Below are 21,521 nucleotides of genomic sequence, written 5' to 3'. Positions count from 1 at the left end.
TCATATATAACCTTTATAATGTTGAGGTACATTCCTTCTATTCCTAGTTTACTTAGAGCTTTTTTCATGAAGTGGTGTTGGAAACTATCAAAGGCTTTTTCTGCATGTATTGAGATGATCAAGTGGCTTTTCTGTTAATGAGCTGTATTACATTTATAGATTTGCATATGTTGAACCACCCCTGTATCCCTGGGATGAAGCTGACTTGGTCATGGTGAATGATCTTTCTGATATGTTTGTGGATTTGATTTGCATTATTTTATTGAGGATTATTGCATCAGTGTTTATTAAGGAGATTGACCTGTAGTTCTCCTTTTTGGATGTGTTCTTGTCTGGTTTTGTGATGAATGTAATGCTGGCTTCATAGAATGAGTGAGGCAATATTCCTTCCCTTTCTATTTCATGGAAATATTTAAGGAGTGTTGGTATTCTTCTTTGAGGGTCTCATAGAATTCAGGTGAGAATTTGTCAGGTCTTGTAATTTTATTTTTGGGAGACTCTTTATTGTTGCTTCAATTTCATTATGTGTTAAAGATCTGTTTACGTGGTTAATATCATCTCAGTTCAGTTTCAGATGGTCATAGGCATCTAGAAATTTATCCATTTCTTCAAGATTTTCCAATTTATTGGAATACAGGATCTCAAAGTCTCTGAGGATTTCCTGGATTTCCATAGTGTTTGTTGTTATCTCTCCTTTTTTGTTTCTGATTTGACAAATTTGGGTCTTTTCCCTCATCATTTTAGTCAGATTTGCCAGGGGATTGTCAATCTTGTTTATTTTTCAAAGAACCAGCTCTTTGTTTTCTTGATGCTTTCTATTGTTTTTTTTGTCTGTTTCATGAATTTTGGCCCTTATTTTTTATTATTTCTTCTGCTTCTTTTGGATTTTGCTTGTTCTTGTTTTTCCAGGACTTTGAGATGTAGCATTAGTCATTAATTTGAGATATTTCTGTCCTTTTACTGTGTGTACTCACCTGTATAAACTTTCCTGTTAGGACTGCCTTTGCTGTTTACCATAGGTTCTAGTAGGTGGTATGTTCATTTTCATTAGCTTCCAGGATCCTTTTTATTTCCTATGTTATTTCTTCTGTGACCCACTGTCCCACTGGTCATTGAACTATGTTGTTATTCAGTCTCCAATTATTTGTATGCCTTTTGCTGTTGCTTTTGTTGTTGAGTTGTAGTTTTAATGTATTGTATTCAGATAGAATACGTAGAATTCAGGGGGTTATTTCTGTTTTATTATATTTCCTGAGTCTTGCTTTGTCCCCTAAGATAGGATCTATTTTGGAGAAAGTTCTATGGGCTACTGAGAAGAACATGTATTATGCTGTTGTTGGATGAAATATTCTATAGATATTAGTTAGGTCCCTTTGGTTTATGGTGTCATTTAGTTCTAGGATTTCTTTGCTGATTTTTTGTTTGGATGACCTCTCTGTTGGTGATAGAGGGGTATTAAAGTCTCCCACTACCACTGTGCTGGAGTCTGTATGTCTGTCCTTAAAGTCCTTTAGTCTATGTTTGATGAAGTTCAGTGCACTGACATTGAGTATATATAGGTTGATAATTGTTATCTCCTTTTGATGTATTGTCCCTTTCACTAGTGTGACGTGTCCTTCTTTACCTCATTTGACCAGTGTATGATGGAAATTACTTTTTCTGATGTAAGTATTGCTACTCCTGCGTATTTTCAAGGCCATTGGCTTTGTTAATTTTCTTCCAGACTTTCACCCTAAGCCAGTGTTTATTTATGTCGATTAGATGGGTCTCTTGTAAACAACAGATTGTTGGATTTGCCAAATGGTGTCTTTTGATGGGGGAGTTGAGTCCATTGATAGATACGTGGTGACCCCTGCCATTTAGTTGTTTTTGTTTAAGGAATTGATTGTGTACAGTTGAATCAATGCTACTCTGATTACTTGTCTTTTCTTCTCCTGTGGCTTGATACTTCCCATCCTCTAGTGCTTTTGTTTGCTTTCATATTCTGTGTGCAGAATTCCTTGTGAATATTCTGTAGTGGTGGCTTGGTGGTATATATTATTTTAGTTTCTGTTTATCATGGAAGATTTTTATTGCTCCATCAATTTTGAATGATAGTTTTTCTGGGTAGAATATCCTAGGGCTGAAGTTATTTTCATTTATTGCCCAAAATAGAGTGAGGACTCCATGCTCATCCTGCTTTTAAGGTTTCCATTGAGATGGGTTTACCTTTATATGTTGTTTTTTTCTCACTAACAGCCTTCAATATTCTTTCTCTGTTTTCTGTGCTTGTTTTAATGATAGTATGCCACATGGAAGTTCTTTGTTGGTGAAGTCTGTTTGGTGTCCTGGAGGCTTCATGTACCTGAGTGGCTAAAAGTTTCTCAAGATTTGGGAAATTTTCTGTTACTATTTTATTGAGTATATTACATATTCCTTTGGCTTGTACCTCTTCTCCTTCAGTGCCCATGATTCTCAGGTTGGTCTTTTGATGGACTCACTAAGTTCTTGCATGTTCCTTTCACACAAAATTTCTTGGTTTTTTTCTTTAATTTCTGTTTTGTCTTTGAGCTCTGAAATTCTGTCTTACACTTGTTCTGCTCTGTTGGAGTGGTCTTCCACTATGTTTTTTGTTTGACTAAGGGGACTTTTTATTTCCAGGATTTCTGTTTCAATCTTTTTTCTGAAGTTTTCCATATCTTTGTTCAACTCCTCTTTTATGTTTTGTGTTATCATGTTTAATTCATATCTCCATTTTTATAGTGTCCTTTGTTTCACTTTGGTGTTTGTTAAAGTATTATCTGAGTTCATTTATTTGTTTGTGTCTTCTCATGTTATTTATTTTTGGTATCTTGAAATTTCTTGAGTGTATCTTGTACGTTCTGGTTAACCATGTCTAGTATCTTCTCCTTTAATTTCTTGGTGATATCTTCCAAAATTTCTTCCTTCTTGGTTTTCATGTGAGTGTCACTGGGCTCCTTAATGACATTTATCATTTTTTGTTAAGGTCAGGAACTTGGTATCCACCTTCCTCATTTCCCACTGAATCCTGTATTGAACTGGTTTTTTGAGGAGAGTGGTTTCCATCCCTTCTTTTTCTTCCTGTCACTCCAGATGGTGGTGTGCAACTATGTTTTTGATAGGCTAGTTGCTGGTTTTGATTGCTTGATTTAATTTTTGTGTTGAGACTGACTTGGTTGTTAGCTAGGTTGATGTGTTCTTTCTGTCCCTGGGCTGGAGGTATAACTTAGCAATAATAAATTCATAGGTTCATTGCCAGACAAGTTGTGTACATATTATATAGAAAACCCCTTGGTGATAATATCTATAAACAGTACATGTTGGAGGGGGCAGGGTATTGGTTGTTAGGTTAGTTATAGATTTTGGGGAATTGGTAAAGGTGGCAGTAGAAAACTAGGGTTAGGAAAAGGGGTGAGTGTGTAGGGGGAAGAGGTATGGGGACTGCTGGGTTTTCTGGCTCTTTTGTGTGTTTGGGTATATTTCTGTTGTTGTAATGGAGGGTGCTTGAGTCAGGGATTGAAGGAGGCTAGTGTTGTGTACAGTTGGTACAATAGGCTAGTCAGCGGGTGGTGAGTGTGTAGGAGGGAGTGGTCAGTATGGTGACTGATTGGGGGAGGACAGGAAGAGGAGGTGAAGACGGGGAAAGAGTGGATGAGAAGGGGCAGAAAGAGTAGTTTGGAGGGAGAACAATGGATTGTAGCACAGGAGAAGGAGAGAAAGTGAAGAGGGTAAGAATAGGGATAAGAGGATTATGATGATGAAGTTAATAATACAGGAATAATAAAAATAAAAATTAGAATAAAAGAAAACAAAGCACAATAAAAACCAACACGTTTCAGGAACTGCAGAAAGTTCACTGTTTTGGTAAAAGTTCTGCAGTTATTCCATAGGTGTCCAATCCTGGTATTGACATACAAGCAGAAGCTTTTGATGTGGTCTCACCAGGTGACTGGCTTGTGAGTAGTGTTTGGTTCCTTCTGTCCACAAGATTAGTTGGAATTGTGAGGTGAGGTAAGACTGCCAGCTCATGCAAGGTGGTCAGAGCTGTTCTTTGCACCAGGCAAGAGCTGTATTGCCCTTCAAATGTAGCTGTGTTTGGTCATCTCCTCCCCCTGCAAGGTGGGGCTATTCAGTTTTAAATGCTGTGCTCTGTCCTAGAGATCAGCTCTGGATTCCACCATCTGCCCTGCTTTCGGAGGTTGCCCATCACCCCACCCCTGCTCTCAGCCTTTGGGTGTTTTCTGGTCTCTGCTGGGTGCTAGCAGCTCCTTTGAGAGGTTGGCTTGTCACCCCACTCTTAGTCTCAGCCTTTATGTTTCTCCCAATCCCTGCTGGGTGCCCGTGGCTCCTCTGGGAAGTTGGCTGCTTTTAGTTCACTGAGAGTTCAACACTGAGAGTTTGGCTCCTTTCCGCATGCACCTTTTCTTGGGCAGATTCAGCTTTACACACACCCCCTTCACTGTTAGATTACAGTTTGCTATTCATGTTTTTCAGTTTTTCTGGGGAGGGGGGTGTTCAGTCTGCCCAGGGGCTGAACTGGATTATTTTCCCAGGAGTGGCTAGGGCAGTTGCTTGTGGTGCATGATGCTCATCTGTTTGTTCTGCAGTTTCATGCAAGCAACTATGGAACCAGCTGGCAGGGAGAAATGGCTCACATTTTTCAGTGTGGTGTGGTGTAGGGAGGCTTTCCACAGGCTAGGGGTCCAGGATGTTGCAGAGTTTTTTTCTGATTGATGCTCTGTCTTCTGCTTGTTGGCAGAAGGAAGAATAAAACAAGAAAAGTGGAACTGCCGGAGTGCCGGGCATTTTTCTCAGACACACATTACTGGCTGTGCCACATGGGATTTTTGTGGCTGCTAGGTGCAATTAAAGGCTGATTTAAGTGTCAATCTTTGAATTTTATTTCCATCTAATGTAATCGTGCTTATTATTTTGGCTAGGAGCAATCAGCATTACCCAAGTGTAGCTCCAATGTTTCAAGGAGGTTTCTGGGGTCACGGAGCTTAGCATTTCTGATCCCCTACTCTAACTGCCATTTTGGATCCCCCAGCATCACTTGTTGAAGAGACTCTTTTTGCCATCATGTGATCTTTTCTTTGTTAAGTGTATTTGTGAGGGTCTCTTTCTGAGCTCTATGATTAATGGATTCTCTCAGTACCACCATACCTTGGTTACTGTAACATTTGAGGAAGTCTTCTAAGGGCAGTGTCAGCTCTTTGACTTTGCTCTATTTCAACATTGTCTTTTGTGGGTGCTTTGACATTCCCTATACACTTGAGATTCTGTGTTTGGTAACTTCAGAATAAGGTGATGGTTTTTAACTGGAAAGGCACTGCATTGATAGATTGAGTTAGGAGGAACTGACATCTTGATAGCATTGAAATTTCTTCTTCTTAAACATGGACTGTCACTTTATTTATGTAGATAATCACTGGGTTATTTGTTCTATTTTTCCTTTTCCTTTCCTATTTGTGTTCTTTACTCCCTTTTCCATGACTGTTGAAGCTATAGAATCCAGAGGTACCTAGATAATAAGATGAACTGAGTCACACATTATACTTTTAACAGTGTTTCCATTTGCAGCACAGTGTGCAATAAAACCAACACATGCCATTTATGAGAATACAATATGTGAGATGTACACTGTAGTTTTCTCTGTGTATCTTGAAATTCTCCAAGGGTATTTATTTCTCCATGGGTAAAGTAGGACTATCCAGTGTTTAACTGGACACCTTTGGCTTTGATTGCAGGAAATAATGAAGATGAGGGAAATGATAACAAACGGAAATGGCTGCCCCCCAGGTAACAATATATATTTAGAGTTTGGAATAAGATGAGTAAAATATGAAAAGAGTCTGCAAATGAACAGTCCAAGTCAAGAGCAGCCACAAGGTGTCCTTTGTCCTGGTGGTACTCCTCTGTACCTAGGTAGAACTAATGAGCCTGTGAAGTCTTTGAACTCACAAAATCTACCTCTCCTCTGGATGGATATATTAACAATCAGATGCATATCTAGTTTCTGTATGGTTGGTCTTACCCTGTTGGCCAAGATTTCATTGCGAGGAATCTAACCAGACCAGAAAGAAAATTGTAGTGTCACTCTGTACACAAAGAGTCATAAAATGCCTAAGATTCTTGGAATCTACAGTGTCTTGGGAGCACTGACTGTATTGCTTGATTTAAAAGTCAGCATAACTTATAGAAATGTTAAGCCACTATTAGATCTGTCTGTGTATGCTATGCATCATATAGCATGTGGGGGGAATTGAAAAGCCTTCATCAGCTCATTGTCCAGTCAGTGCTCTTAGCTCCTCCTCCTGTCTCCTGCCATCAAGGCATCCTCCTCCTGGGGGATTGTTTTCTTTGTGTTGATGGGTGTGTCCGAACCATAAGTTACTATTCCCTTATGACTGTCAGAGCACCTGGGAATCTTTTATCTCATCCTCTTAATTTTAATCACATTCTATCCCACCAGGCTGAGCAGAGAGGGACAGGAGGAGAGAGTTAAAGAAGCTCTTAAGAACTCATTGGATGAATGTCTTAAGACTTCCTGTAGTTGTCATGACCTGTCTGACACCCACCATCCTCTGAGCATCACTGCTGTTCTGTTGGATGACCATGGACAATCTTCTCTGGATTCAGTTGGTAAGCATTAGCTTATAAAGAGAGCTGCATTCATGCCAACCACATTTCTGGAGGTGCAATGGAAATTTCAGAGTGGTGAACACAAATGAACCAGACAGGGAAGGTTGAAGAGACTATAAATAGACACAGCCATCACTGATGCCTGAGCTCATTGTTTAAGTTGGAACAGTTAGTCTCTCCTGTAATATTCTTGCAAATTGTTGATACTGAACAGTGTACTTTGACCATCCAAACAGGCTGGTTCTCTTGTACTCTTGACTACATCATTGGAGATAACTGTTGTTATGGCTTCTCAACTACAAGCCTCAGTCTGTCTCCTCTCTATAGGTTGCCTTGTCAACAATAAGGTGCCATATAACTACCAGCATGCAAACACTTCTTGTCTGTGTTTAGAAGTATTCCTGAAGGCATGGCATGTGCCATGACTCTCCATCCCCTTGAACATAAAGTATTTTGTTCTTTGTAGCATCAGAAGCCTTTTCTCCCTAAGGGTCTATAGATTCCATCCATCAGTTTAGTCTTGATATATGATCTGAACTCCATCAAGAACAACCAGAGTACCTGATGGGATAAGGGCTAAATCTTGCAGAAACATTTCTAGAAAGCCACTATTGAGGCATTTCTGCTCACTGGGATAAACAACAGTTGTAACTTATCACCAGATTCAGGACAGAGAGCACTGTGATATTATTTGAGCAGCTCACGGACAACTTTCCCCATGATCAAGGGAAAGAAACCTTTCCATTTCTCAGAGGAAAAAATCTAAAGACTTTTTGGTATTCCTATTAAGGTATCCTGTTCTCACAGCAAGAATACTTACATCCATTTGCTTAAATTGGCATAGTATAATGGGTCATAACAAAAGTCTTTATTTTGTCTGTTTCTGTCTGCATGTATTTTTCAGGAACTCAACATGATCAGAAGCAAAAAGAAGAGGAAGAGCCTGTGTTCTTCAGGTGATGTGAAATCAATGGCTATTATGCAGTGGTGTCACCTGGACAGCTCATGTCCAAGGAAAAGCAGAATGGGCTGAATATATCTATTTCATTCTTTCTGCTAGCTTGAAATGGCCTTATTTTCTTGATGGCTCTTCTATTAGTTTCCACCTTGTATTACTTTTCCAAGTTTACTAACCTTGGGTCAGGCAAACCCAAGGTGAACTAAACCCAGGTTTTCCTGCAATCAGGGTGAACCCCTTTACTCTCTGTGTTAGGGAATTGGGAGGAGATGTACCTACTCTTCCTGAGCAGTTGGTTGTCTGGGATTCCATAGAAAGTAGAGGTAATGAGATAAAAAAAACTATCATCTAAACATAATAGTGAATGAAGAAAGCCTGGAATCCCCATATCAGGAAGCTCTCTTCACTGGACCCCTGCAAGTGGAGCAAAATGCAACTTCTGTGGTTCCCATGCTGTGGATGCTGTGCTTGCACCATACAGGGTGGTTGAGTCTCCTTCCTCACCAGCATGTTATCTGACCAGTGCATTGAGCAGCTGCTCCGCTCAAAACCCCCCCGACACACACACTCGCACACTGTTCTCCAACTCCCTTGATGGTCTCACTCTGCCTTAGTCAGAGGGGATTTTTTTTTGCTTTCTTCTTTCTGCCTTCTATGACCACTCATTTAGGTTACCCATCAGGTACAAGTGAGAAGTTGTCAAGTCCAAAATTTCATTGTTTAACATTCTCTTCTCCTCACACACTGGGCTCAGCAGAGAGGTGCAAGAGGACAGGAGTATTACAGCAGTGCTGCAGGACTCATTGGATGAGCGGTATTTGGTGCATTCCAGTTGCAGTGACCTGACTGAGTTCCACCAGCCTCCCAACGGTCCAGTATTCCTATCTGAGGAGGACCTGGTATGCTCTTCCATGACTCCGTCTGGTGAGTACACCCAGTGCAAAGAGAATAAGTCTCTCAGTGGTCTCCCATGTAGATTCCTTATTCTTTATCTCAGCCTTCTGTGTGGTAGAGAGCCCTCTCTGCTGCACACCCTGCATCTACACCTGGGTTTCAGTCAAATTCTAGGTCTGAGTTTTAAGTACAGACATAAGGCACATCAGACAGCTTATACTCTTCTTGGTTTCAGGCCATACCTCTCTCACCTTGTTCCACATGGCAAATGCAGGATGTGGGGACCGTGCAAGCCAGGGTGAGGAGAGTGAGTGAATCCCACTTTCTGTTTTATAATGGGTCATCTCATCTCTTCTTCAGTTGTTTTGTTAAATATCATTTTTGAACAGTGTTCCTTCAGTATTTGTAGTTGCCCAAGGAGGATGGTAGTCTTACCTATACTTCTGGAGATGTTACTGAGACTGCTGATCTCTAGACTCCAGTCCATCTCCTCCTGATTGTCCTCCTTAACCATTCCTCTGAGTACCTGAACATCCTTGCACTATCATTGCTTGTGTATGGGATTTTCTCTGTGGGCAAGGCTGCATCCTGGTACCCCAAACCTAGATGAATAGCAAAGATCTTGTGCCCTGGAGAGCTCCCAGTATTCTTTCCTTTGCAGCAGTTTGTATATTTCACCTCAATCAATCTCAGTGTCCATTGCCATCAGAGCTAGTGAAAAGGAAGGTGTCTGATTGGACAAGTTAGGCAAGAGCTTCAGAAGACAGCTAGGCAAGTCCTCCATGATCTCTGGAGGGAAAATGCATACTCAACTGTTTTCCAGTGTTCAGGCAGTGGATACATGTTGATGATGTATGCAAACAGGACTGTCTATGCAATGGTCAGGAAAACAGAGCCAGCTACTCCTAGAGTTCATCCCAAGGTCAACTCCAGTGGTCCTCTCAGAATATCCCAGTTCAACATAGAACATTTATGTCCCTGTGTTTGCAGCAGGTAAAGCAGTAGCAATGTAGCAATGTAAGATGACTCTTTCCATCTGATTGTATTTTCAGAAAACAAAATTGTTTGCAAAGCTGGTGAAGGACAAGAGGTAAAGGCTTCCAGGTAAGTGATTTCCAAGGACTGTTAATGGTATGTAAGGTGAATGGACATCTCACCTGCAGATCCCAGGAGAAAACAGATCTGCAATTAGCCAACCACAAAGTGTATGCTTAAAATATTTTGGTTCCCTTCTTTGATTTTCTCAGATTGAAAATCATTTCTAATTATTTTTTAAATAAAAATAGAGTTCATATGAGCAAACTGGCTTTCAATAGTCACACATGTATGGTAGTAGTCCCCACTGAATGATCTAAATAAGAAAGGGATGCACACCTGTTCTCTGCATTTTACTCCTTAGCTCTTTCACAGGTTTTTCAAGGAAAAAGATGAATTCACTTGTTTTTGTTCTAAGTATTCAAAAAATTTTGCACTAAACACTCAACATGTGATCCATTGCTTTCTGTAAGGCTACTCTGGATTGTATTCTGAGAACTCTTATCTCAAAGGCCTTGTCACTTATAATCACTCATTTCTACTCTGATGTTTCATTTCTACCTACCTTAGGAAACACTGTGCCCTAATTCATGATCAGGCTCGAGAGCTGACCCAATTACGCCAGCAATTACAGGAAGGAAGAGATACTTCCTTGTCTCTTAGCCAGCATTTAAAGGATCTCCTCACCCAGAAAGACCCTGACTTCTACCAAACACAGGGCTTTCGAGAGCAGCTGGATGAGGGGCGCAGTCTGGTGGAGCGCCTTGTGTGTAAGCTCAGTGCAGGTGAGGTGGCCACAGGTCCTGATATCTCAGAGCTGCTACAAGGTCTCCAGTTCACAGGACACTCTGCATCTCTTTTTTCAAAGCTTATCCTTTCACATCTCTCTTGGAGTGGTGTGAAGATCAGTCTTGTGTGGTTGGGAAGGTAGAGGAGAAGTGCTCTGGGGTAGCAGGAGACATGGTTTTGGAGGGAAGGAAGCTGTGGAAGCAGAGTGATTTTCTCAGAGGCACGTGATTGAGTTCTCCTTCCTTCTGTTCTGTTTCTTCCTCTATGATGTGATGACAGATGTTTTGTAACGTAGCTGTAGCAATAAACATGGGAATATTTGTGAATACACTTCAAAAACGATACAGCCATTGTGGGTGGGGTTATGCAAAGAACTTGATGCAGAGGAACTTGGTGGTGGGAATGTTGGTCTACAGTGAAAAACTTTTCACACAGAGGACTTTCCAGGATAACACAGCAGAGGCTGACTTGGCAGTCCCCTGTGGTGCTGAGATGGGTAAGGGGCTTGGGACAGGATCAACTATGACCTTTTCAGAGATAGGAGTTGACCCCGTATGAGAACCGCGTCAATACATAAGAGTCTGTGCCAGGCTCCCGATTTGTGGCGGGAGGTGGGATACAGATGGATGAGTCCAGAAGGAAGCCAGACAAGGATCTGGTGACCAAGGGAGCCAAAGGCATTTTAAACTTTCCCACAGTTTTAGACAGAATTCCAGGATGGGATTCACCAGGTCACTGATGCTTTTTCTGAAGGATCATAAAAGTAAGCTAGACAGTTTCATTAAAGACTAAATGTGGTACCATTCAGTGCAATTCTCTCAGTGCACTTTAAAATTATTCACAAATATTTATGTCACCATGTCAGGAGGACCAGGGAGACACAGAACTATGTCTGACTTGTCTTTTCTGAATTTGCAGAAAATCATGAAAATGAAGAAGAAAAAAAAGAAAAGGAACCACTGTCAAAAATGAATGATACAGACAGGTGAAATATGGAGAGAGTTGTTGAAAGGAAAAAGAATGATGTAGTCACATTCATGATGCCAGTTTAAACATACAGATTTAACAAATTTCATTCACCCAGTCAACCACATATATTCTCTTTCTGGTACTTGTAGGGTTGATTGAATCAGTCTCAGGGGATTTTCTGTTCTCTCAGACTCCTTTCTCATATGTATGGTAAAAATGGCCAGGTGAGATTCATGCCTGGTTCCATATTGCATCTAGGTCACTGACAGGCAGTTACCAGCAAGAAAGGAAGTTAGATGTGTGCGTGTGTAGTATTTATCTCTATCTCTCTATAAAACATACATACATAAGTATAAATGCATATGTGATGTATACATATAAACATATATACGTTTATATGTATATAGAAAAACCATAGTAAAAGAAACCCATGAAATACAAGAACTCTGGGTTTTTGAAAGGCTCTAGGAGCTGCCCAGAATATTGTATTTAACATTTAAAAACTTACATATAGTTGCCCAAAATGTACCAGAATTATATCTTCAAAGGACATTCTCATAGTAATATCTGTGAAAGTCCTAATAATGTGTTATTCGTTTTGTTCTAACTTAATTTTCCCTTCTATATCCACCTTAGGGAACTCAATTCTCTAATTCAAGTTCAGGCACGAGACTTGACCCAGTTAAGGCAGAAGTTGCAGGAAGGTAGAGAGGCCGCCTCCTTCCTCAGTCAGCATGTTAACGAACTTTTCACCCAGGACGACTTTGACAGCCAGGAGGGGCAGAACCCCCGAGAGCAGCTGGCTGAGGGGTGTAGGCTGGCACAGTGCCTAGCCCGCAGGCTCTGCCCAGGTGAGGAGGCCACAGCCCCGCTTTCCACTGAGCTGCTCCCCTGTGCTCCGCTCACATGAGACTCCATTAGAAAATGATGCTTTTTCTGGCTCTCCTGCTATCTACATTTCATTTGGATCCTTGACAGAGCAGAACTGCCTCAGTTTGAGGAGAGAAGAAATGCACTGGGTAGATGGCAGTGTATTTCAATGCTGCTGTGCTCCCTGATGGAAAGTGGTGTTTGGACACAGGTAGCATCTATCAGCAACCCCACAGAAAGGAGGGTATGACAGGCAGATGCTTAGAAAAGACCTTGGGATGGGAATGGAAGCTTTCCAGGTATCCTCACCCTGATGTATTGTGGGCAAGAGGTGATTTTGCTTCCTGGATTTCTGTTTCCTCATCTCTAACATGTTCAACATATGTGTTATGGGTAGTTGTAGCATTGGAATAAGTACTATTCATGAGTATACGTATAGTAGGACAAAGTCACTGGTTGGAGTAGGGACCTGATGTAGTAGAATATGGCAGTGGAATGCTGGATACTGGAATATTTAATAAGTAATATGTCTGAACAAATGACAAAGCAGGCATGAAGGAACCAGTGAAATCCCTAGATATATGGAGAGACATGGAATAGGGCTATTTTTCCTCTTCCTAGAGAAGGTAGTTGGTTTGATTTGAGAGCCATGGTAGATCCACTGAACCTCAGGACCAGCTATGTTCCAGTGGGAGGTATAACTGGAAAGGCCTGATGGTAGCTGGATTCTCCAGATCCAGTGTGGATCTGGATAACAAAAGACATTTTTCTTTCTTTGCCAAATTAAATGTAGAGCATGCCATTATGGAGGTCCCTTAGATTGTGGCCACTCACTTCATGGGTTAGAATGTCATGGCATGCATCTCTTTAAAGACAAACATGAGGCACTTCTGAATTCACACATAGATAATTTATGTCTCTGTGCCAAGATAAGCCACTGTACTTCTAATGCTCGAGTAGAACTACCTAATATCTAAGTGAGCTTGTTTGAATTTGATTGTAGAAAACCTTGAAGATGAGGATGATGATGATGAAGAACAAGTACCATCAGAATTGGACTCCAGGTAAAAACCAGAGATCAGGGGAAGGTATTGATAATGAAAACTATGGAGAGCTACCCCTGAAGATCATACAAGAAGCCAAAGGTAGCCATACGTGAGGCAGGGGTAAAGAAAAGCTGCTGTTACTCTGGTTTCATTTACTCAGCCTGTAAGCATTATCTGTTCTGCATTTTGCAGTCTGTCTCATCCAGATCGAACCCAAGCAGGGTAAGGAATATCCTGCATTCAAAGAAGACATGTTCTCTTCTAACTCCTTAAGATCTAGAGGTGCATCTATTTTCTGCATTGTTCACTTTCACTTGTTGGCATTCATTTCACAGCCAAACAAATGAAAAGCCCCCACAAAAATAAAAGTTTTTTTCCTGCCCTAACATTAAGAAAAATGTGCCTAGAAGTCACAATACTTCCAGGGGTCTATAAATAGCTCAAGAGCATGTTTCCACTGAATCACTGAATACAGAATATAATTATAGAGAAAGGCACAGTTCACCAAGGAATGAGTCAGAATTACACCTGAAAGACACTTTGGGATTATTCTGACAGAAATCTCTTATTATACTATTAATATATATATATAATTATATATTTATTAATATATAATATATATTATATATATTATATATATATAAATTATATATTATTATATATATATAATATATATTATAATAATTAATATATATAATAATATATAATATATATTATATATTATATATATAATTATATATTATTATATATATATAATATATATAATATATATATATTAATATATAATCTCTGATTATACTATTTCTACTTTAACAATTTCTTCTATCCCACCTTAGGAACAAAGATGTCCTGGCTGAAGTTCAGGTGGGAGAGGTGACTCAGTTGCTCCAGCAGTTACTACTACTGCTGGAAGAAAGAGAGACCTACTTCTCCCCCAGTCAGCATCTCAAGGACCTCTTCACACAGAAAATCCCCAACAACCACCAGAGACAGGACCATGGAGAGCAGCTGACTGAGTGGTCCAGGCTGGTTGAGCCCTTTGTCTACAAGAAAGGTGCAGGTACATTGGCCACAGCCCTGAGTGTACCAAGGTTCCCAGCTCAGAGGACACTCCACAACCTCAGTAGTAACCTTTTACCAGCTGTCCTGGTTTCCAGTCATAAGTGAGGTCATGGGAGGGTGCACAAAGCCTGGAAGTATGACAGTTTTCTCTGTCATCCATGAAGGGTGGCAGCTGCTTTTGGGGCCTAAGATGCATCCATCAAGTGATCAAGGACAGGAAGCAGATTCTGAGAGTACTGAGAGCCTGGACTAAGAATGAAAGCTTCCCATATTTGCCTGAGCACTCACTTCATGACTGTAGCCAAGTGGCTGATTTATCCTTTCTAGATTTCAGCATTCTCATCTGTAAAATGGAACAAATCATGTTTTGCTTCCTAGTTGTAAAGATCAAATGAGGGAGTGTGAACAAGTGCACACACTTAAGTGAGAATAAAACACTTCAGTGCTCCTAAAGCTTTGCAATAGCATTGTAGAAGGAAGAAAGACATAGCTAGATAAATCCAGAAGAAAATGGGCAAGTATCCAGTGATCAGGAGACCAAAATATACTTTAACTTTGCCCAATTAAACACCAGCATGCCGTAATAATGATCCATCAACTCAGGGTATTCTGCATATTGTCACAGACCATATCATTCTTTTTCTTTGGATGCTACTTGGATTCTTTATTAGTGTAAATTCATTTTACAAAAGAGTGTTTTGGTATGATTTTTCCTACTTGTCCATATGGTACTTCGATTGTATTTATCTCCCTATTACCAAAGTCAGCATATGAGATCATTGAGTACAGTTTTCCAAGTGCATTCTAAACTCATACTTACATGATTTATAGCTGAATGCTCAGATAAGCCACTGAAATAGGTCAGGTAGAACTCTTTCATGACTCTGGACATGCCTGTACTTTTTTACAGAAAATCGTAATGGTGAAGATGATGATGAAGAAGAGTCACTGGTTTCCAGGTAATGTTGAAAGATTAGGGATTAAAAAGCAAGGTTAACATATTGGCAGCAGGAGGGCTGTAAACATATATAGGTGAAAATAGCTGCAGATTTCCTCACTGAAGATAAAGACTGGTGAGGTATAGTGATGTCACTCACTCAACCAAGATGACATAACCCATTAGCAAGGTTACCTACTTGTAGAGTGAGTGACCAAGGAGAAGGAAGCAGTCGCAGGACTTCTCACACTGAAAGAAATCCCTTGTTCCCTTTGTAAGGCTAAAATCAGGATGAGATGCACATCTCTTTTCTGCACTGTTGGCCCCAGGTCATGCACAGATATGCCATGAAATGTAAATAGTCCTGTCACATCCCACTATTGATAGAAAAGGGCCTAGAAGGCATAAGTTCACTGGGAGTCCATATTGATGGAGTCCAAATTCACTGGACAGCTGTATGTAAAATTCAGTGTCATTTATGAAGAAGGTCCACCCACCATCGTGGTTCTCCTTGGCTGTGTCCTCTGCACGTTCAGGTGAAGCTCGGTCTCCTTCCTCATCAGCTTGTTAGCTGCCCAGTGCACTGATCCAGAACTGCACTCAATCTCTGTCTCTCTGCCACTCTCTTATGTCCATGGCAATCAAGCTGTGCTGAAGTCAGAGGACAATGGTTTCCTTTGTCCCTTTTGAAAAGAGAGCTCCATACTATTGGGCTCCACCTATAAGCTTCTGATCAGGACTAGCTGGGTTGCTGTGGTGTATAATCCATCTTGAATTCATTTTTTGTTCTTCCTGATCTCAGTAGACATACCAGTCATCTGCAGGAGGATAAAGTGAAAGAAGTCTTCACAGATTCATTAGGTGAACAGTATTTCCACCCTTTTACTCCTCCATATTTATTGGACTCACAAGAACTTCTCAGAGGCAGTGCCCTGCCTTTGGATGGGCCTAAAGTCAGTCCTGCTCTGAATCAAGACAGTGAGTACTCCTGACAATGCAGTAAACACAGCTGGTCTCCCAAGGGAACCCCCATTCCAGTGCTCCCATCCTGTCTGAGCTGAAGTTTGTTCATAGGCCACCTATGAGGCCCATTTTGGTTCAGGAAAGATGAGAGGTCAGGTGGCTCTAGAGCTTTGCTGTCTTCCTTGTGGCAGGCCAGGTCTTTCTTAGCCAGGTCCTGAGGGAGGCCAGAGATCCATAGGCAGCAGATTGGGGAGGGAATAATGAGCCATGAGCCTGTTAGCAGCAAGGGTGTGTCGGACCTGTCTGAAGGGGCCATCTTATCCTTAGACCATTTTACCCTCCTAGCCTACTATCTTAATTTGAAGACCCTCTTACATCCCAATAAGGTCATAGATAACAATGATTGTATTTTTATTTTCAGAAGTGAATTCCGATGCCTCCTTTCAAATGAGGAAACCTGCCACAAAGGAGGGTGATACTCCTGAAGGTTCAGTTGAAAACACACGTGTGATTCAAGATGGCTTCATTGAGGCTGCAAGTGTCCTGAAAGAGAAAATTATCAAAGGAAAACCATTACTCAGCAAGTGGAGAATAGCATGCAGATTCCCTGGCCCAGGTTACAAAGGTAATCACCCCGGTGGCTCTCAGATGCACGTAGTCCTTAAGGCACTCTATGTTGGGTTGAGCTCACTGCCTACTGTGTTTTCCCTTCAGCATTTGTTCTGTCCAACAGCTAATGTAACCTCTGTCTGTGCTTACCTCAAATTTCCATTGGGAGCCACTCTGCAGGCCCTTCCATCTTCATCTCCTATTTGTTCTCTGAACTTTATTTCTAACCACTACTGCTGTCTTGATACTATAACTGCCACAGGGAAGCTCAGCCAGTTGTTACACTCATTGTATGAAGACCATTTCTTTGGCTGCTGATTATATGTGATTTCTTGGAAACACCACACATTCGTGGCTTTTAGCCTTCAACTCCCAGCTGCCCTAGCTCCCCTGGCCCTTTCCTCTGGGAGCACACCCATTATAAATCACTTATGCAGAGTCTATTCTGCCGTATTTGGGAAACCAGGCTAAGTCATTCCCTAAGTCTTCAATTAGACATGCAAATGAAAATTACTAAAATTAATGAGAAGGTACCCTGATTGCAAAAACTAAATTACAAACAGGAGTATAGGCGGGAGATATATACTGGCCTGGAGTCATTGTTGTCTTTAGGTCCATGTGTAAGCCCTGTGTCAATATGCAAGGATTTTCCAGAACTCAAGGTCTGTAATTCATAGACTCTGAAGTCAACTAGAGGATATTAAATGGCACTGTAATGCAACACGAGACCAAAATAGAAACCAAAGGCAGTACTTGCACAATTTATTTAAATAACAATGAGAAGTGACTCCAGGGCCAATTATATGAAGACCCAATTTGATTGTGGATACAGGACAAGCCTTTCATCAGGCCAGTGTAATTAACAAGAGAGGAATTTGCTTGAAATTGACAAAAGGATTGGAAAATCCATTATGCCGGTAGATAAGGATGACAGATGGGGCCATGAGATGAGAATCAGTGGCCTGTTCCCTATCCCAGATCATGCTGCCATGAAGAAGTCTACAGACTTCTGTAAAATGTCTGGGATGTGCTTTGGGCATCAGTGTTTTAAAAAAGAACACAAGAGACTAACATGTGTCATGAATTGTTGATCACTGATTTATGCTGTTTGCAGGTTCAGAAGACAGAATTTTCCCAAAGGTATGGCACAGACCATAGAGAAAGCCTGATGCTTAAAAAGCCACCTGCTTTCCACAAGCTCTTTTTATCCACTTTCTTCTCACATTTCTCAACGATTTCTAATTTCAGCTCTGTGGAATAGGGATTATAACCTTGTATAAGATCCCTCCATTGTACAGTGTAAGAAGTGGTGAAATCAGATAATTAAATGCATGTACATTCTATCCTAAGCAAATGTGAATAATGAATGAAGCCTGTATCTGGACCATACAAATTATGTGTTTGTGGGAGGTGTGTTTTCTAAACAGAATGAGCATACAGGAAGTATATCAGATATGTATGCAAGTTTTGTAAGTTTTGCAGGATTAACCTCCCCCAGTTAGTTTCTGTCATAGGGTTTTCCTTGAAATTTGATTTTGCTTGGTATTAAAATCTCTTTCTCTCCAAAATCAGTGCCAGTGTCATTTCCTTGTCTTGCCATATATTCTTGGGAGGTACTTGGTATTACTAGTCCAATTTCTCTTGAATATGTTAAAAATTGAAAGTACTTTTGCCTCCTGGACATCTTAGTTTACTGGATATGTGAGAAACATCAGCAATCATGAAAATATAAGTGTGTCAATAGGCCTCCTCTTTCAGCCATGAACTCTGTTGTCCCAGCTTACTTTCTTTCCATGATGACACTGTTTTGTCCAAATCAGGGCATAGGGAACAATGTCTGTGGTTGTATTTTCAGAGCTGAATTTAGGCGCCCGCTTTGAAATGAAGCTGGAGGATGATGCTCCCAAAGGCTCAGTTGACCACAAACCAGGGTTTCAACACAGCCTCACTGATGTCACAAATGTCAGGAAATGGAAGATCCTGAAGAGAAAACTACTGTTCAGCAGGTGCCGCATAGTATGCAGATTCGCTGAACTGGAACAGACAGGTAATCCCACCTGTGGCTCTTGGATGCACTTACTCCTTGTGACCCTTCATATACGATTGAGTTCATCCTCCTACTCTGTTTTCTCCTAAAGGTTTGTCCTGTCCAACAGCCCATGTAACCTCTGTGTATCCATACCTCGAATTTCCATGGGCCTCCACCTGGTCTGGTCATCCATCTCCATCTCCTGTTTGTACTGAGGACTGTGTTCCCAAGCAGCGCTGGTGTCCTGACACTTTAAGTGCCCGAGGTAAGCCCAACCTGTTGTTACCATTACTGTATGAGAGCATCTCTGGCCTGCTAAGCACATGCAACTATTTCCCCAGAACCCCAGTCTTGGTTGGCTTTTTGTCTGTCTCCCCAGCTACCCAGGCTCCCACTGCCACTTTCCTCTGGGAACAAACCCTAAACCAATCTCTAGTGTGCGATTCTCCTCTTCTGCTGCTTTTGGGAACCAGACCATGTCAGTTCCTGAATTCTTAAATTGGACCTGCATATGAAGAGTGCTAATGTGATGAGAAGTAGCCCTGATTACAAAAAACTACATTACAAACTGGGGTATTGGTGAGAGAAAGGTAGGCCCTAGTGCCAATATTGTCATCCACACCATTTCTCCAAAACTTTGGCAATGTGCATGGTTTGATCAGGAGTCACTATCTCCATTTCATGAACTCTCACATTAGCTGTAAAACACTGAGTGGAACCTTAAAGGTATGTCAGTCCAAAAGGTGATGCCAAGGGCACAACTCCAAACCTCCATAGATCAAGGATGACTTAGGCGGTCCTTGTCCTCTCCTCTTCCTTATTGTCGTTTCCATTAACATGTCCAGCTTCAAGTCTAAAATACAACCCCATTGACTCTTGAGGACTGAGGCTAAGAGAGCCTTTTGTTTAAGTCACTCAAAGGGTTGTAGGTCAGGGGTCAGTTACATCAAGACCCAATGAAATTGGTTGTGAATACAGCACCAAAGTTTGCATCAGGCCAGGCCACTGCAGATGACACGAGAGTGATTTGCTTGAAACTGTCATGAGGAATGACAAAATCCATAGAGCCAGCAGGTAAGGAACCAGGCATGATTGAGATGGGATGATGGAATGGGGGTGGTCCATTCCCTATGTGCAGATCCTGCTGCCAGGAATAAGGAACGGAGGGGCTCACGAAATAGTCTGGGATGTGGTTAGGGCATCAGTGTGTTGAAAAAGCTCCCAGGTGACTGTAATATGTGGCATGAACTGTGGAGCGTGGACTTAAGCTGTTGACAGGTTGACAAGACGGTATTGTCCCAGCTGTGTGGCACAGGCCATAGAGAAAGCATAGAATCTGTTAACCGTTGAATTTGTACTTCCCTCTGAACAAAACTATTTTAGTGCCACAGTAGAATGTGGAGATGGATGGGAGAGACCCATGTAGTAGCACATGTGCTCAAAATGTTTGAGTACAAGAGCGGAAAAGAATAATAGCTGTTTTGGAACTGAAAGTACATGGAGAACCTCCTCCAAGTGCACATGGTGGAATTTAGTATTTTCTTTTTCATTTTCAAATAATACGTGCAGCCTTGCCTTTTCCACCTTTACTTGCCAGGCCTGTGAGGAGATGGGGAGCACGATATGAAAGTTTTACTTTTCATCCATGATTTTTCTGAAACAAAAATCCTCAAAACTCCTGAAATAAAAGTCCTCCCTTGAAGGAAAAATTACACACCTCAAACGTGAAATGTAGTAAGTTGTTCTATATTTACACTTCTGTGCCATTCTAGAACGCTATGAACTACTAGAGAGGGATCGTTTTTTGAAGGAGCGCTTTGAAGGTGGAAAAAGGCAGCAGCATACTGCAGTGCCTTCTGATTTAAATATCTGTGGGTCTAGATATTCGAGCTTATCCTAGAAATGCTTTACAGGTGACCTGGAGTGGTATTTCTTCCAGAAAGTAGAGAAATAGTTGTGCTGTGGTTGAACTCACTGCTCTCCACTCACTCTGCTTTCTTCTGCTTTTCCTGATCTGCTTGGAAAAGCACTCTCAAACCTTTCCTGTGTGGCAAGGTACCCATCTTGCTCTTCATCCACATTTATGGAAAGGGTCTGCTCCAGGTTTGTCAAGTGGTCATGTGGGTTCATTAGAAGTTCAGCACCTAGGAATGAGTGTCTCCGCTTTAGTAAAAGGCAGGCTGGACTTGGATCTTGTGCCAGTGGCCCTTTTCACTGTTCCCATTCCGTGCTTGACAATTTCTTTTACAAATAGTTTCTGCCTTTCTCTTTTTCTTATTGCTGGCATTTGAATTCCAGACCCTCCCTGTGTCAGGGCCTCTCCCACTGCATAGGCTCCAAAAGCCTGGGATGGCAGGCGCACGCCACAAATCCCTTCTTACTTGGTGTCTTAAATGGGGTCTCACTCCGACCTCAGTCCTCTCCGTCTCTGCCTCCCATGCAGCTTGTATTAAAGGCTTGGTCCACCACCCCTCATTTGCTCCAGATGTTCTTAAGACTGAGGTTTCAACCCTTCACGTCCACTTTATCTGGGTCTTGCACATCCTTCCTCAGTGTCACTCCAATGACAACACATTGAGCCATGGACGCTTCCTGGTGGTGATGTCAGGAGGTGGAAGGTCGTTGGGATTAGGGGCCCCAGTCATACACTTGGAGTGTTCCTATGGGAAGTGCTCCTGCATCTTTGGGGACATGCAGTGCCTTACCCATGTGAAT

The 21,521-nt window shown here is 41.5% G+C and overlaps 1 protein-coding gene across 14 annotated transcripts in view; it reads left to right on the top strand.

Annotated features, from left to right (window-relative positions):
- Positions 1 to 21,521, top strand: part of LOC109699702 (uncharacterized) — a 94,900-nt gene that overhangs the window by 22,185 nt on the left and 51,194 nt on the right. For 13 of the 14 annotated variants that reach the window (XM_074070404.1, XM_074070413.1, XM_074070412.1 and 10 more), the window contains 15 exons: positions 5,751 to 5,802; positions 6,476 to 6,645; positions 7,550 to 7,601; positions 8,361 to 8,527; positions 9,550 to 9,601; positions 10,103 to 10,317; positions 11,240 to 11,306; positions 11,927 to 12,141; positions 13,164 to 13,224; positions 14,043 to 14,266; positions 15,179 to 15,227; positions 16,008 to 16,183; positions 16,590 to 16,793; positions 18,633 to 18,824; positions 18,916 to 19,071. In XM_074070404.1, the coding sequence (XP_073926505.1) occupies positions 5,751 to 5,802; positions 6,476 to 6,645; positions 7,550 to 7,601; positions 8,361 to 8,527; positions 9,550 to 9,601; positions 10,103 to 10,317; positions 11,240 to 11,306; positions 11,927 to 12,141; positions 13,164 to 13,224; positions 14,043 to 14,266; positions 15,179 to 15,227; positions 16,008 to 16,183; positions 16,590 to 16,793; positions 18,633 to 18,824; positions 18,916 to 19,071 (2,052 nt within the window). The remainder of the gene's footprint in view (positions 1 to 5,750; positions 5,803 to 6,475; positions 6,646 to 7,549; positions 7,602 to 8,360; positions 8,528 to 9,549; positions 9,602 to 10,102; positions 10,318 to 11,239; positions 11,307 to 11,926; positions 12,142 to 13,163; positions 13,225 to 14,042; positions 14,267 to 15,178; positions 15,228 to 16,007; positions 16,184 to 16,589; positions 16,794 to 18,632; positions 18,825 to 18,915; positions 19,072 to 21,521) is intronic. The other variant, XM_074070401.1, reaches the window with a different exon arrangement.

Source organism: Castor canadensis, chromosome 4 (genome assembly GCF_047511655.1).
Source record: "Castor canadensis chromosome 4, mCasCan1.hap1v2, whole genome shotgun sequence".
In the NCBI taxonomy this organism is placed as follows: domain Eukaryota; kingdom Metazoa; phylum Chordata; class Mammalia; order Rodentia; family Castoridae; genus Castor; species Castor canadensis.
This window is presented reverse-complemented; position numbering and strand designations above follow the sequence as displayed.